The 14,952-nt window shown below is 36.4% G+C and overlaps 1 protein-coding gene across 1 annotated transcript in view; it reads left to right on the top strand.

Annotated features, from left to right (window-relative positions):
* Positions 1-13,447, top strand: part of LOC144958898 (protein Wnt-9a-like) — a 50,422-nt gene extending 36,975 nt beyond the window's left edge. The window contains exons 4-5 of the mRNA XM_078891176.1: positions 6,570-6,838; positions 12,586-13,447. Coding sequence (XP_078747302.1) covers positions 6,570-6,838; positions 12,586-13,086 — 770 coding nt within the window. The 3' untranslated portion in view covers positions 13,087-13,447. The remainder of the gene's footprint in view (positions 1-6,569; positions 6,839-12,585) is intronic.
* Positions 13,448-14,952: the final 1,505 nt, after the last annotated feature.

Raw genomic sequence — 14,952 nt, 5'->3', positions numbered from 1 at the left:
TTCTCCTGTTTTGTTTTGTTTTGTTTGACTTTTTTCCCCTTTTTGTGGTTTTGCTTTCAATTCTTTAAAATGTTCTACCCCATGCTTTCCTATCATATTTTGTGACATCCTATTCAAGAACCGAATTTCAGTAGGAAAAAAACCCGAATTGCCTCGCAATTGAGATTTGATCCTACTATGTGGAGTCATGTCCCCTAGCAAGTTACTACCGAAGTATTACCTTTTGGTTATAGCAATTAATAAGTAAAAGTTAAAATTGTCATAAATTTAATCACTGTTGATTTACATTAAATAGCATTGAAGTGTGTTGCTGATTGTAAGAGTCTTGTCAGTCGCTTCGATCTTGCTTTAGCTGTGGTCTGTGAAATCTTCAAAATTTGAATTTACAGACTCAAGAAGAGTAAGAAGAAGAAGAAGAAGAAGAAGAAGAAGAAGAAGAAGAAGAAGAAGAAGAAGAAGAAGAAGAAGAAGAAGAAGAAGAAGAAGAAGAAGAATGACATAAATAACGTATCGACAATATCTATTATGATCCTCTAGACTTGATCTCGAGTCGGAAGAGCAGTAAATCAAACCAAATCACAAGAATAACATGGAATAGAAGATTCAATTTGATTTGCACTCATTTTATACCCAAGTACGATGAGAGAATATGAGTAAAGAGCTTTTTTCTAAGGACTCAACTATGCGCCGCTCAGAGCGAGACTCGAACTCGGGACCTTCCGATCCAAAGGCGAGTGTCATACCACAAGACCACATAGCCGCATTATTATATTTTTCTTCCACAAAGTCATCAATTCCCGCTGTCCTTACTCATCTAGCTACCGTCAGACTACCCCTGCACGCCCACGACCTAACACCACCATACGATTCTCTATTTTTCCAACTCCTCTCACCCTCACTCTCACTCTCAGCCTGTTTTTACGAAAAGAAAAGATATCAAAACTTGGAGATCCACCAGCTCCACACACATTGGATTCTCCCCCTTCCCGGTTCCTTTCAGCTCAATTTGTCGCATTTGGCGTTTCCTGAAAGCGACCTGTCAGAATCTTTTGTCAGAAGCCATCGCGCCAATTCAACGCCGACTGTCAGGGAAGAATGGCCACTGTATTCCGTTTTTAATCTGTAATTCATTGACTTGTCTAAGATGACAGACACCACTTGGCGCGGTCTGGGATATTTAGAACGGCTCGAAAACCATGTCTTAGAAAAGAAATATTCACAACAAGAATGGAATCTTTTGATAGGATTTTCTTTAAATATTGTTGTTTAATGTGGTAAAAGTGGGCGCCTTTTAACGGGAGGTTTAGTGCAAATTACGCAGAGTTTAATCAAGCTTTTTATAATGATACATTTCGCCGTTTATGTATTAATCAGTTAACTGTCGCTCTCTGGAAAAACAGGTATTTAAGAATTTGGCCAGAAACCTCGTCTTTCAATTATCGATCGATTTAAATGACCTTCAACCTGGGAAAAACTCTGAAACTTTGGACTACAACGAGGACCCGGGTTTGAGAGTTTTTGCCAAGATGAGGGTCGTGTAAATCGATCGATTTTTGAAAGACGAGCTTTCTGGCCAAATTTTTCGATACGAGTTTTTACCAGAGTAAAACAGAAAAATGGTTAATAATTCCATTAAGTGTTTTGGGTCGGTTTGTTATGATTTATTTTCATTGATTCAATGAAATATTTTCAGCCGTTTAGCTTTGCTGAATGAATGGTGCGTGCTGGTGGGTGTTTTGGTGCGAAACTATCATTCTCTTTGAATAGTTGTACTTGTGTTGACGCGTGATAGCTAATCTGCACTGAATAACCGATTAGGCTTGATATTGTGTGTTGTTCGAGTCATTCTGGTCTATGATTTGTTGTGATAAAATGGTGATTCAGTCCTAAAACACGAATTGAGATGATATTTTGACCGATTACATAATACAAGTTCAGAGTCATCTCGACATTTTTGCTTGTATTCATTTCTATTATCTTTTATTTTTCATGTTTTCCAAATGTTTTAATTCAAAGTTATCTTCATTTTCAACACAAATCTGATGACTTATAAATTGGCTCAGGCTACAAAATAGATTGATAATAGTTTTTACATCTTTCTGCCATAAGACCGCGTGGAATTGAAGATTTGAAACTCCGAAGTCACAGAAGTCTCATTTGTGTTTTCAAAAAATATCTACAGTTATTCAATCCAAACACGTATAACAATAGATGTAAAATATTTATACACCAAAGCGTATAACTTATAATCATGCCATAGAATCCTCATAAAATTTGTTTAAGATCTTTGCCGTTTCGAAAATTATAACAATTAAATAAATAAGTAAATAATAATTAATTAATTGATAATTTAAGACAGTAAAATGACGGCTCAATGCCAGTAAAAATTGTGTTGTCTTAATTGTATAGATCAGTTAAGGAAAACCAATTTTAGTAACAGTCCTTGACCATTATACTAGGAGAAAAGAGTGACTTGAAGCGTGGCCTCATATTCTACTACTACTACTACTACTACTACTACTACTACTACTACTACTACTACTACTACTACTACTACTACTATTACTACTACTACTACTACTACTACTACTACTACTACTACTACTACTATACTACTACTACTACTACTATACTATACTACTACTAACTACTACTACTACTACTACTACTACTACTACTACTACTAATATATACTACATACTACTACTACTACTACTACTACTACTACTACTAATACTACTACTATACTACTACTACTACTACTACTACTACTACTACTACTACTACTACTACTACTATACTACTACTACTACTACTACTACTACTACTAATACTACTACTGCTACTACTACTACTACTACTGCTGCTGCTGCTGCTGCTACTACTACTACTGTGACTACTACTACTACTACTACTACTACTACTACTACTACTACTACTACTACTACTACTACTACAACTGCTGCTACTACTACTATTACTACTACTACTACTACTACTACTACTACTACTACTACTACTACTACTACTACTACTACTACTATACTACCACTACTAATATACTACTACTACTACTACTACTACTACTACTACTACTACTACTATACTATTACTACTACTACTACTACTACTACTACTACTACTACTACTACTACTACTATACTACTACTACTGCGACTACTACTACTATACTGCTACTACTACTACTACAACTGCTACTACTACTACTACTACTACTACTACTATACTACTACTACTACTACTACTACTACTACTACTATACTACTACTACTACTACTACTACTACTACTACTACTACTATACTACTACTACTACTACTACTACTACTACTACTACTACTACTACTACTACTACTACTACTACTACTACTACTACTACTACTACTACGAATTCCAAAACGTGTAAGAAATCTTGTATTCTATCCCTCAATCGATTCTGATCTCGTCATCTCTAAATAAAAGACACTTTCAAAAATATTTAAATGATACTTCTTTTTTTCAAAAATCTTATTTTAATGAAATTAATCTTTGATAATCTGACGTTACAAATTATTATAGTAAATTTGATATCATTACGCGTAACTATTTAGGGAGAGGAGTAGAATACAATGTCCGTATGTATTTCACTTGACAACTCATGTTGACTTTGCCATACAGACTTGATATAGAAAAGAAAAGTGTAATGTAAAAAAAAAGGGTTCCTATTTCATTGGAAGTGTAAAACCACTCTCCGGATGACTGGATACATACCTTGTGTAATTAATTGATCTTCTGGTTTCAGAGTGATCTTAAATTATTTTCTAGGCTATAGAAATGTTGGTCGTCAATAAAGACCCTGAATTATTCCACCCTTCTCCCAAAATAGTAACGCGTTATGGTATCATGTTTTCAAAAATAATTTGTGAGGTCAGATTATAAATCGTTAAATTTCACTAAAAATGTGATTCTTTAAAAAGAAGTATCATTTAGCTGTTTTTGAAAATGCCTTTTATTCAAAGATGACGAAATAGTAATCGATTGACGGGTAGAATAAAGGATTTCTTACATTCTTTCATTTTGAAATTCGAACTTTGTTCCCAACAAGCACTCGCAAACTTGTGCAGCGGTTTGGAACACGTCGGGAATTCCAAAAGGCAAGAGTGTAAGAATTGTATATTATTATTATTATTATTATTATTATTATTATTATTATTATTATTATTATATTATTATTATTATTATTATTATTATTATTATTATTATTATTATAGCTCTTTTACGTCCCGTAATCCTAAGAATCTGCCAATACATTTTGCAACTAAAATAGTTATGCCACCTTTATGTATTCCGAAGGACTGGTTACATACACACACACTCCCAAGGATTTAGGAACCAAAAGAGTGGAGGGCTTGACGTCACGACATGTCTTCCCTATCAAAAGGCCAGCATAATTTAATAAATACTGACAACAATAGACACGTCACTTCCAGTGTATAATTTAAAATTGATTGCCAGTTGGTCAACGAGACGACAATAGCCGTGTTAATGCCAGGATTCATACCTGACGCCCTTATGGATTAAAGCGTCAAATATTTTTGGTTTTCTAAAACGTTTGATCTGTATTGGATGACGACTGGATTAACTTTATATACAGAATTAAACTTGGGGATTAGGACAATCGGGTTTTATCATTTCAAACATTTTCAACAAACACAGGATACAAAGATATTTTTTTTTTTCTTTTCTATCCTATTCGCTGGGATTTTTTTCTAAGTGAAATAAGCATTTTTATGATCTGTTTACAAGACGAAGACGATAAAGATTTATAGAATGAACGAAATTGACGTCACGCAGCTCTTTATTCTTGTTTCCAGATAGCGAATTTGGTGATGAATTCTGACTAAAGTATATGATTCAAACTATAATCGTTCAAGGTTACCCATCGTTTTGTGTGTTGGTACGTTGTATCCGGCTGGTGGATGATTTGAATATTTAACCTTAACTCATAGACGTCTATAGATTTTACGCGGCCGATGTTATTCAAACGTTTGCTGTCGTTTTTTAGCCACCAAAAGAAGTGATCAGTTCGAGACAAAGCCACCCCCAGGCAGGCGTCAAACAGAAAAGTCGCTCTTCAAATAAACGCCATATCACTAACAAATTATAGAAGGAACGAAATTGACGCAACTCAGCTTTTTGTTTTGTTTTTAGCTTACCATGACAATGTTGTGAGTTTCTTAGCCAAGAGCACAACATTTAAAATGTAAATTTAATTGTTCAGTGGTGCTATGCGTTTGAGTAAAATACTCACATCTCCCCGTCAGATAAAACTATCAACACGAAACGACCTTTTTAGTCACACTATGAGCTAACAGACATATTTGTCATCGCAGAGTGCGGGCAGCCAACGTCAATGAGGACGACGCTGGGTTGTAAGTAAGTTTTAGCTAACAACACGTAGCGTGACTAGATCACATCAAAATCAACATCATCCATTTGTTTACATGACAAATAGCCCAACACACATTTGATGAAATCTTGTCGACCAGATAGAACTAGATATAAGTTGATATGATTGCATTCTTCACAAAGAAGGACATGTTTTAGTTGAATGCGTTTATCACGAATTCCGTCGCTAAGTTGTGTCTAACATTGTGAACACTAGAAGTTAGAACGGAATTGACGTCACTCAGGCCTTTGTTATTGTTTATTGCCATCCATGTTTGTGAGTAACTCTCACTAAACTGTATTAACCAGACTATAAACGTTCAAGGTTACGCACAGTTTTCTGTGTTGATACGTTATTTCCGGCTGGCTAATGTTGTGAGCTTTTTGGCAGAGCGCAAAGAATCAATAGAATGAATGCATTGTCTACCAAATTCAGTCCCTTGAGTGGTGGACAAAGAATAATAACAAAAACCTTTCCACACGGGGCTGGTATAGATAGAATGCGCTTGGCCAAGGAGTTCACAACATTGCCATCCGGAAGTATAACGGACCAACACACAAACTCTGTGTAACCATGAACTTTTATAGTCTGGGTAATACAGTTTAGTGAGAACAACTCACAAAGGCGGATGGCAAAAACCATAACAAAGGCCTGAGTGACGTCATCTGCATACTATCTATAATCTCAGTGTTCTTTGTGACTTGCTGTTTTTATGGATTGCTTGATTTTGTGAGTATAGTTCACTCGTTGAAGCAATCGAACCCCCAAAATTTTGTGTAAAAGACATGTGCGCTGTTCTCTTAATAGTGTTCATTGTGTTGGAAATATCCAAGGGACATAATCTGTGATAAAAGCATTCACATAATTTTGAGGACAGCACACGTGTAAATACTGTTTGGGGAGAGGGTGTGTGTGTGTTGGGGGGGGGGGGGGGTCACAGAATTGTACAATTCATCAAATCAACAATCCACTCTTCTGAGTCCCGTGTGAAAAGGTGATGATGATGATGATGACGACGACGACGACGATGATGATGATGATGTCGTTGTCGTCATTTCTATTAATCGTTTTATTCCTCAATGTCTGACAACATTCTATCCATGATATCTACTTCATTCCAGGCATCAAAGAAACATCTTTCTTGTACGCCATCTCATCAGCTGGTTTGGTGCACGAGCTGTCCCGGGCATGCGCAATGGGCACACTGGACCGATGTACGTGTGACGAGTCGAAACATCTAGAAAACACCAAGACGTGGCGATGGGGCGGATGTGGGGACAATCTCAGGTTCGGCCTCAAGTTTGCCCGGAAGTTTTTACGGAAAGCCCGTCCGCCGGAAAGAGATATTCGAGCCACTGTGGATGAGCACAATAGTGGGGCTGGAATACGGGTGAGTTTTATTTTTGTTTTGTTTTGTTGTTCGTGTTGGCTTTTGATTTTGTGCGAGGGATTTTTTATGTTTTTTTTTTTTTTTTTTTTTTTTTTTTTTTTTTTTTGTTTGGTTCTTTCTTTGTTCGTTTCTTTTTGTTTTGTGTTTGTTTGTTTTGTTGTTGGCTTTTTTTTTCTTTTTTGTTTGTTTGTTTTTTGTTTGTTTGTTTGTTAATGTTAATCTTATCACAAAAACATCTGTCTAAAACAATAGCAAATAAGTGAGTGGCGCCAGTTTTGTTCCATCTAACACCCGATGCTAGGACTTGTATTATGACGTCATTTTTAAGTGAGTACATCCCAAGCACAGCCGTTTAGTGTGTTGCCATTGGTAGTGCGTGATCAAGTTATTTTTTCAAGTTTATAATTTGGGTTTTCACCAATAATTTACAAAATTTGATGGTAACATTCATAATAGAAAAAGAAGAACGAGAAAAGAAATTGTAAATGAAACCAACAACACTAATAATGGTGGTAAAAATGGTTCAATTTTCTATCCTGGCCCTCGTCTTGTATTTGGACGAAATTGTTTGGTCAATGTCAGACTAGGTTTACGAAGGCTACGGTCAGTGTCTGTGAGTTTACGAAGGCTACGATCAGGGTCAATTTATGAGTTTACGAATGCTACGATCAGTGTCAGACTATGAGGTTACGAAGGCTACGATCAGTGACAGACTATGAGTTTACGAAGGCTATGAACAGTGACAGACTACGAGTTTACGAAGGCTATGAACAGTGACAGACTACGAGTTTACGAAGGCTATGAACAGTGACAGACTACGAGTTTATGAAGGCTATGAACAGTGACAGACTACGAGTTTATGAAGGCTATGAACAGTGACAGACTATGAGTTTACGAAAGATATGAACAGCGTCAGACTAAGCTTGCGAACCATATGAACAGTTTCAGACTATGAATTAACAAAGTCTATGAACAGCGTCAGACTATGAGTTTACGAAGGCTATGAACAGCGTCAGACTAAGCTTGCGAACCATATGAACAGTTTCAGACTATGAATTAACAAAGTCTATGAACAGTGTCAGACTATGCGTGTACAAAGGCTAGCTCTGATACTTCATCTCCAAGTTGATGATAGTTTTGTAGATGAGAGGACATCGCGTATTTGATGATTACAGACTCTGGTCACAACCAAACACGATCGGTATTTTGGAATGTCGGATCTATGCCAACTATTCTTTGCATGGTCATCTTTACAAATGTGCGGCTATGTGGTCTTGTGGTATGACACTCGCTTTCGGATCGGAAAGTCCTGGGTTCGAGCCTCGCTCGGCGCATAGTTGAGTCCTTGGAGAAAGCTCTTTACTCACATTATCTCACCGTACTCAGGTTTAAAATGAGTACATGTCCGGTAACAGCGTTGTCTCTGTCCGACAAAAAAAAATTGTAATATCGCCTAACAGGCGTTATGTCTCGTGCTACATGTTATTATGTGTTGCTGTTGGTCAGGGACCCCTTGTAAAGTGCTTTGAGCACGTTTAGTGGATATTGCGCTATATAAAAGCTCAAGTTACAGCATTTGGTAGATACATACCGAATGGCACAAAAGAAGCTCATCATGGAAATTTGCAATTACTCTTTCAATTTATTGAAGATCTCATAAGACCGCCGTGCACTTATTTGCAGGTCTGATAACCCAATTTATTATGGGCTCATTGTTATAATAGAAATCTAAAAAAAAATGACGCAAAATATTTTCCATTACAACAATGTTAAACAGGCCTACGTGTGTGTTATAGTGTCATACATACATAAATGTTCTCGTCGCTTTAGGCCTATCGAATTATGAAAGTAATTGAATTCTACAGTAGTAGTAGTACTAGTAGTAGAAGTACTTGTAGTAGTAGTAGTAGTAGTAGTAGTAGTAGTAGTAGTAGTAGTAGTAGTAGTAGTAGTAGTAATAGTAGTAATAGTAGTAGTAGTAGTAGTAGTAGTAGTAGTAGTAGTAGTAGTAGTAGCAGTAGTAGTAGTAGTAGTAGTAGTAGTAGTAGCAGTAGTAGTAGTAGTAGTAGTAGTAGTAGTAGTAGTAGTAGTAGTAGTAGTAGTAGTAGTAGTATCGTATTATTATCAGCATTAACATCATTGTTATTAATACACGTTATCGGTATTATTATTAGTATTACCATCATCATTGTCATCATCATCAGCAGCTTCTTAATCACCATCGTCATTATTATTATGACCTCAAACCGCAACCTTATTATAGCGATGAATCACACAGTTATGTGTCACATTTAGCGACAAACAACAACATATTAAAAATATCTATGACATGTTTCCTCCACAACAAACTGACAGTCACCGCCTGTTTACATCTTGAGTTCAAATTAAAAACAAAGGGACAAATCAGTAATCATTTCCTTCCCATTTTGTAAAGATCAGACCTAAAATACAGACTCAATACTAAGACTTGACTGAAATAATTATACGGTTCAGAGGCGGATCGGGGGATCGGTGTTTCTATCTCTGGCCCCCACAGATAGCGAGCTAGCTATCACACGATTTGGGTCGGTTCTTGTGATACTGATACGCATGCGTGGGGGAATTAATTGCTGACGTCATGATTCCAATGCTCCACAGAAAGACACAATATTTTAACCTTCCTGTTGGTCTAATCCAAATAAAAAAGCTTTGATCAACAAGTGGAAGCTTTGCGTCATAGATAAATCAAAAGTTTACGACATTAGGGGAGCGGTCACCGTTTTAATTGTTTTCTATTGTGTTTGCAGTTGAGGAAGAGTGCTTTCTTTGTCATGCAAATGAAGAGTATGAGTAGAATCATATACATTGTCTTTTGGAGTGCACGAAAAACAGTCGAATGTTACGTTGAGTTTGCGTTTACAGCAACAAATTGCTCTTTGTTGTGAGCATTGCGTTCTCCTCATTTAATGTCCCATTACAATCAGATATGACGCATTGATTTCAGGGAAAACCTAATAAAATACCGGTTTTTTCCCCCTGAGTGAAGTCTTTTTCAACTTTGGTTTGAGATGTTAAAGAAATTTTTTGCGTAGCATAGTGATTCAAATTTTAATTTTAAAATCCCAATGAATCCCTGAAATACAAATAACAAAATAAAAACAAACTTAAAACCATTTTGAGTTTGAGAAACTAAACCGTTTGATATTAGACTAATTATTACTATTTGGAACTAGTAGGCTATTTACTGAATGAGTTTGTGACGTGAAGCGAGTGTCATACCACAATGCGCTAAGCCTCAACTCACAATACTAACAATATGCTAAACAAACCTCTCCTCTTGACACAAATATGATGTAAGTAGATATTGTTGTATAAAAATACATTCACTCGAGGGGTATTGACGGAGGAGGGGTGTTAGAGGTACTATTCACCAACCTGGGTAGGTAGGGCTTATCTATGAAGCTGTCACATCCACTCACATATCGTGTAATTACTGTCATTTATCACAGAAATCTTACAAGAAGGATTGCCAGATAAATGCACCCAAACCTTTAAACAGGAACATGCCAAAAACGATAATCCGTGCCCAACGACCTCCCCAAGTTCTCTCTATTTCTCTCTCTCTCTCTCTCTCTCTCTCACTCTCTCTCTTTCTTTCTTTCTCTCTCTCTCTCTCTGTGTGTGTACGCGCGCACGCGCGTGTGCGTGTGTGTGCGTATGTTTGCTATAAAATAACCCACCCTATGGAAGGAATGAAGTCAACGTCACTCAACTTTTTGTTATTCTTTTTACACATCCATTTTGGTGATAAGTTCTCACTAAACTATATTAATCAGACTATAAACGTTCATAGTTGTGTCTGTCGCTACGTTACATCCGTCTGGCGGATGTTGTATTTTACCTAAACACTTAAACATAGCTTCCACTCTAACTTGGATCAACTGATTTTCGGGATAAAGACTTGATATGCTTGTCTCTAACCATATCTAGAAATTCCACATAAAAATAGTTTTAAAATATTTACAACAATAATTTTTAGAAATAAGTAAAGTAGCACAGTCCCTTTACCGGATTTCTAGAGTTCAAGAAGCAAAAAGAGACATTTTTAATATAGAATCCAAAGAAGATTTTTCTCTGGTAATGAATGAATAAGGAGATTTTTTTTTGGCGGGGGAGGAGGAGGGGGGGGGGGAGGTTTCTTTTTTTTCCCCTTTTGCATTTTAACTGTTTTGGCGTGTATATATATGTATGTATATATATATATATATATATATATATATATATATATATATATATATATATATATATACATATATATATATATATATATATATATATATATATATATATATATATACTTTAATTATATACTATATTCTGGGCCTTCAGAATTGCATTGTTTTGTTTTGTTTTTGTTTTGTTTTTTAATCTTTTGTATCTCTATAAACCGTGAATAAGCGTTATATAAATACGGTATTTAGTACTTATTTATAAAACTTCACTGATTTGAAAAGAGAAAAAAAAACGTCGGGAAAATGACCAACTACAGTTTGAACCCGTATGTAATCTATGGTCACATTCTTGTTGACCATCGGGCCTTGAACTCATCAGTAATGACCACCTTGTGGTACCTGACAGTTGTCAACTTACCTGCCAGAGGTAATCAGCCGAGAGGTCCAGTGGACAGGCAGCAGAGAGACCGGTGGTCATCTGGTCCATCAAGGATTATCCTTGCCTTGACCACTGGGAAGACGATGGAGAAAAAAAAATTGTGGAATCTCATTTTGCTCTCGCCCAGGATTAGTGTCTTGTCTTGAGACGTCCCATGTCAATGAAATATTTGGGAACAAGTACTGGTGAAAAAAAAATTGAGATTTTATATAGCGCAATGTCCACTAAACGTGCTCAAATCGGTTTACAAGGGGTCACTTAAAACTTAGGACGGTATATGATGTATGTTAGGCGGTATTACCAAATTTTTCGGACAGAGACAACGCTGTTAACGTCCAGGTACTCCTTTTACACATGAGTACGGTGAGAGAATGTGAGTAAAGAGCCTTTTCCAAGGACTTAACTATTCGCCGAGCGAGGCTCAAACCCAGGACCTTCCGATTCGAAAGCGAGTGTCATACCACAAGACCACATAGCCGCAAGAAAGAGAGAAATGTAAAATGGTGTGTACAATGTAGTGCTGTGCAAAATAGATAAAACAAGTCAATTTCACTCCGCTTAATCGCGAGTCGCATCATCCCACACTAAACATATTTTGCCACACGAATTAAAATACAATAATATGCATAATACTAGAGATATAATATTATAATCGCTTCCCTTAAACGCACACTCTGCTTAATCGAATCAATTATAGAAGAAAAAAAGTGTGCGGATATGTGGTCTTGTTGTATGACACTGGTTTCCGGATCGGAAGGTCCTGGGTTCGAGTCTCGCTCTGCGAATAGTTGAGTTCTTGGAAAAAACTCTTTATTCACATTTTATCACCGTACTCAGGTCGTGTAAAATGAGTACCTGCCCGTTAACAGCGTTGTCTCTGTCGAAAAAAAAAAACAATCATAATATCGCCTAACAGGCATCATGTCTTGTTCTATATGTTACTTGTTGCTGTTGGTCAGGGACCCTTTGTAAATTGCTTTGAGCACGTTTAGTGGACATTGCGCTATACAAAAAGCTCAAGCTGAAGTTAAAGAGAAGTATATTTAGAACTTTAATTATTTTTTTCTTCTTTTTCTTCTTTGTCTTCCCCCATCCAGACCGTGAAAGACAACGCAAACACGACGTGTAAGTGTCATGGCGTCAGCGGATCTTGTACGGTCAGCACCTGTTGGCTTCAGTTATCTCCCTTCAAGAAAGTGGGAAACATCATCAAGTCAAAGTACGAGAAATCAGCAAAAGTGATCGTTCTGCCAAACCAAGCGACAGGAACCACAGAACTCATGAAAAAGGCTGAGGCATCGTTCAGCAGTTTCGCCTCGCCGTTTTCGGCTTTTAGTAACGATATCGTACCTGTGAAAAAATCAGAACTTGCTTTTATCGAAGATTCGCCGAATTTTTGTCGGGAAAGTCCGTATTCTCCCGGGACGCAGGATCGTTCTTGCATCAAGGGCGAGAACTGTGATTCTATTTGTTGTGGGCGTGGTTATAACGTTCAGAAGCAACAAGTCGTTAAATCTTGTAAGTGTGTTGTCATCTGGTGCTGTGAAGTAAAATGCAAACAGTGCGTATTCGAACAAGAAGTCTACCTCTGTAAATGATGGCAATATTTAGAACAAATAGTTATCTACAGAAACTTTCTTTCTCAAGCACTTTATATTCATAATCTGTAGATTATCTGAGAAGGAGATGAGCAAATAATAACTGCAGAGTACATATGATACGATGTGAAATTCAAGAATGAATACGAGGAAATATTTTTAACTGGTCATTGCTTTTGTCGAGATCAGAAACAATAATATGGAATATACGCCTTCCAGCTCGCTGTGGATAGTAATAATAATATGTGATACGTTTTGCACAATAAAAAAAAACGGTTATAAACACTTTCTTATAATAATTTGTCACCAAATTTCATGACTATAATAGCACAAGTGAGAGAATGGTTCAAAACGACGTGAACATAATATATGCTATAATATATATATATTATATATATATATATATATATATATATATATATATATATATATCCCAAATCGTTGCAAGGACGCAGGCAAAAAAAAAAACCATAGGTTTCAATGCTAAAGAAATTGATGCAACGATTAACGAAAAGTAATACCTTATCTCATGTAACCATTCTGCACGACCGCGACAAGACCTATCAGCCTTCAAAATAGCTGGTCTGGCACCATGTAACAATGGCCAATAGTAACACGAATCAACGTTCTAATCAAATCTCGTAAACTGCTTGGATTCTCCCAGATGCCTCATTGGCATTCTGCTCGAATTGAAAAAGGTCGCCATTTACTACGACGTATCCCAAAGCGGAACAGCTTGGACCACATCACATCAATAAACATGGTTCTTTCCAAGTTCAGCGGATAATTCGTGTCTAAATGAAATGTTAAAAATAGACTATTACAGAAATGTTTGTCTCGTAATGAGTTTCTTAATGATGGTCAGAGACAAGTATGTATGATATAGGTCTACGCAATACCATGTTCGATGTCTTTTTCTACACCTTTGCAAATCCTCGAATCATCGGGTTATTTGTCTTTGTGTGATCTGTTCACTGAACAAAGTACGCTTTGAAAGATGTTCATAAATGATGGTAAGAATTAAGATATGTTGTATCACAGCAGATAAATCGAATTTAACTATGAATTCAGCTCGCAATGGGGATGATCTATATTATTTTTCCTTGAGTTTGAGTCTTTGGAAAATGTGCTCAAAATGACCTTCATAATAAAAGGCGTTCACAGTTTTCAAAATATTCAGCATCACAAGTTTTCATTTTGTTTAACTTGACCCATGGGTATGCTTACAATTTCCACATACAAGCAGCTTGCTTACATTTATTAAGAAATATCATATCGTTGGACATCAACAAATCATGCGACCGATGACTCGGTTGAACGAAAACCTGAATACAGATATCACCGTTCGTGCACAGAAATCAAAATATTATAATATTTATCACATTTAAACATTCTCATGACACTCCCCTCTTTATTGGTGATAAACAGAAGCGAACTAAAGATTATTAGTTGATGAAAGACAAATATAACAGAGCGCATGAGGATATTCGACTTCAATCATAACCGCAGCCGAATACAAACATGTGAAAAAAACTTCGAAAGCGAAGGCACAGGAAGAACGTTTTCTATAATATGCTGTCTTTACATCAACAAATATATAGTGGTGTAGACACGTGACAGTGACTAAGTTTTGAATATAATATTATGCGTATGCGTCATGCGCAATCTACTCTGACCATTGTGTGAGCCCTCATTGGTTGGCTTTGATATTTATATTCAATGGAATGTTTTAACACTCTAAAAGAATTTTTTCACTTTGTGAGTCGACGAGATCGTGTATTCCTTTTGGACAATTTCTATAAAGGAAAAAACAGTTCGTTTGGAACCAATCAGGAAAGTGATTTCAGCAAAAGTCGAAGCTTATTG

The sequence above is a fragment of the Berghia stephanieae genome, chromosome 13, assembly GCF_034508935.2.
Source record: "Berghia stephanieae isolate SIO BIC M18660-M18661 chromosome 13, UCSD_Bste_1.3, whole genome shotgun sequence".
NCBI classification, from domain to species: domain Eukaryota; kingdom Metazoa; phylum Mollusca; class Gastropoda; order Nudibranchia; family Aeolidiidae; genus Berghia; species Berghia stephanieae.
Note: the sequence above shows the minus strand (reverse complement) of the source record. Positions and strands in the feature narration are given on the sequence as shown.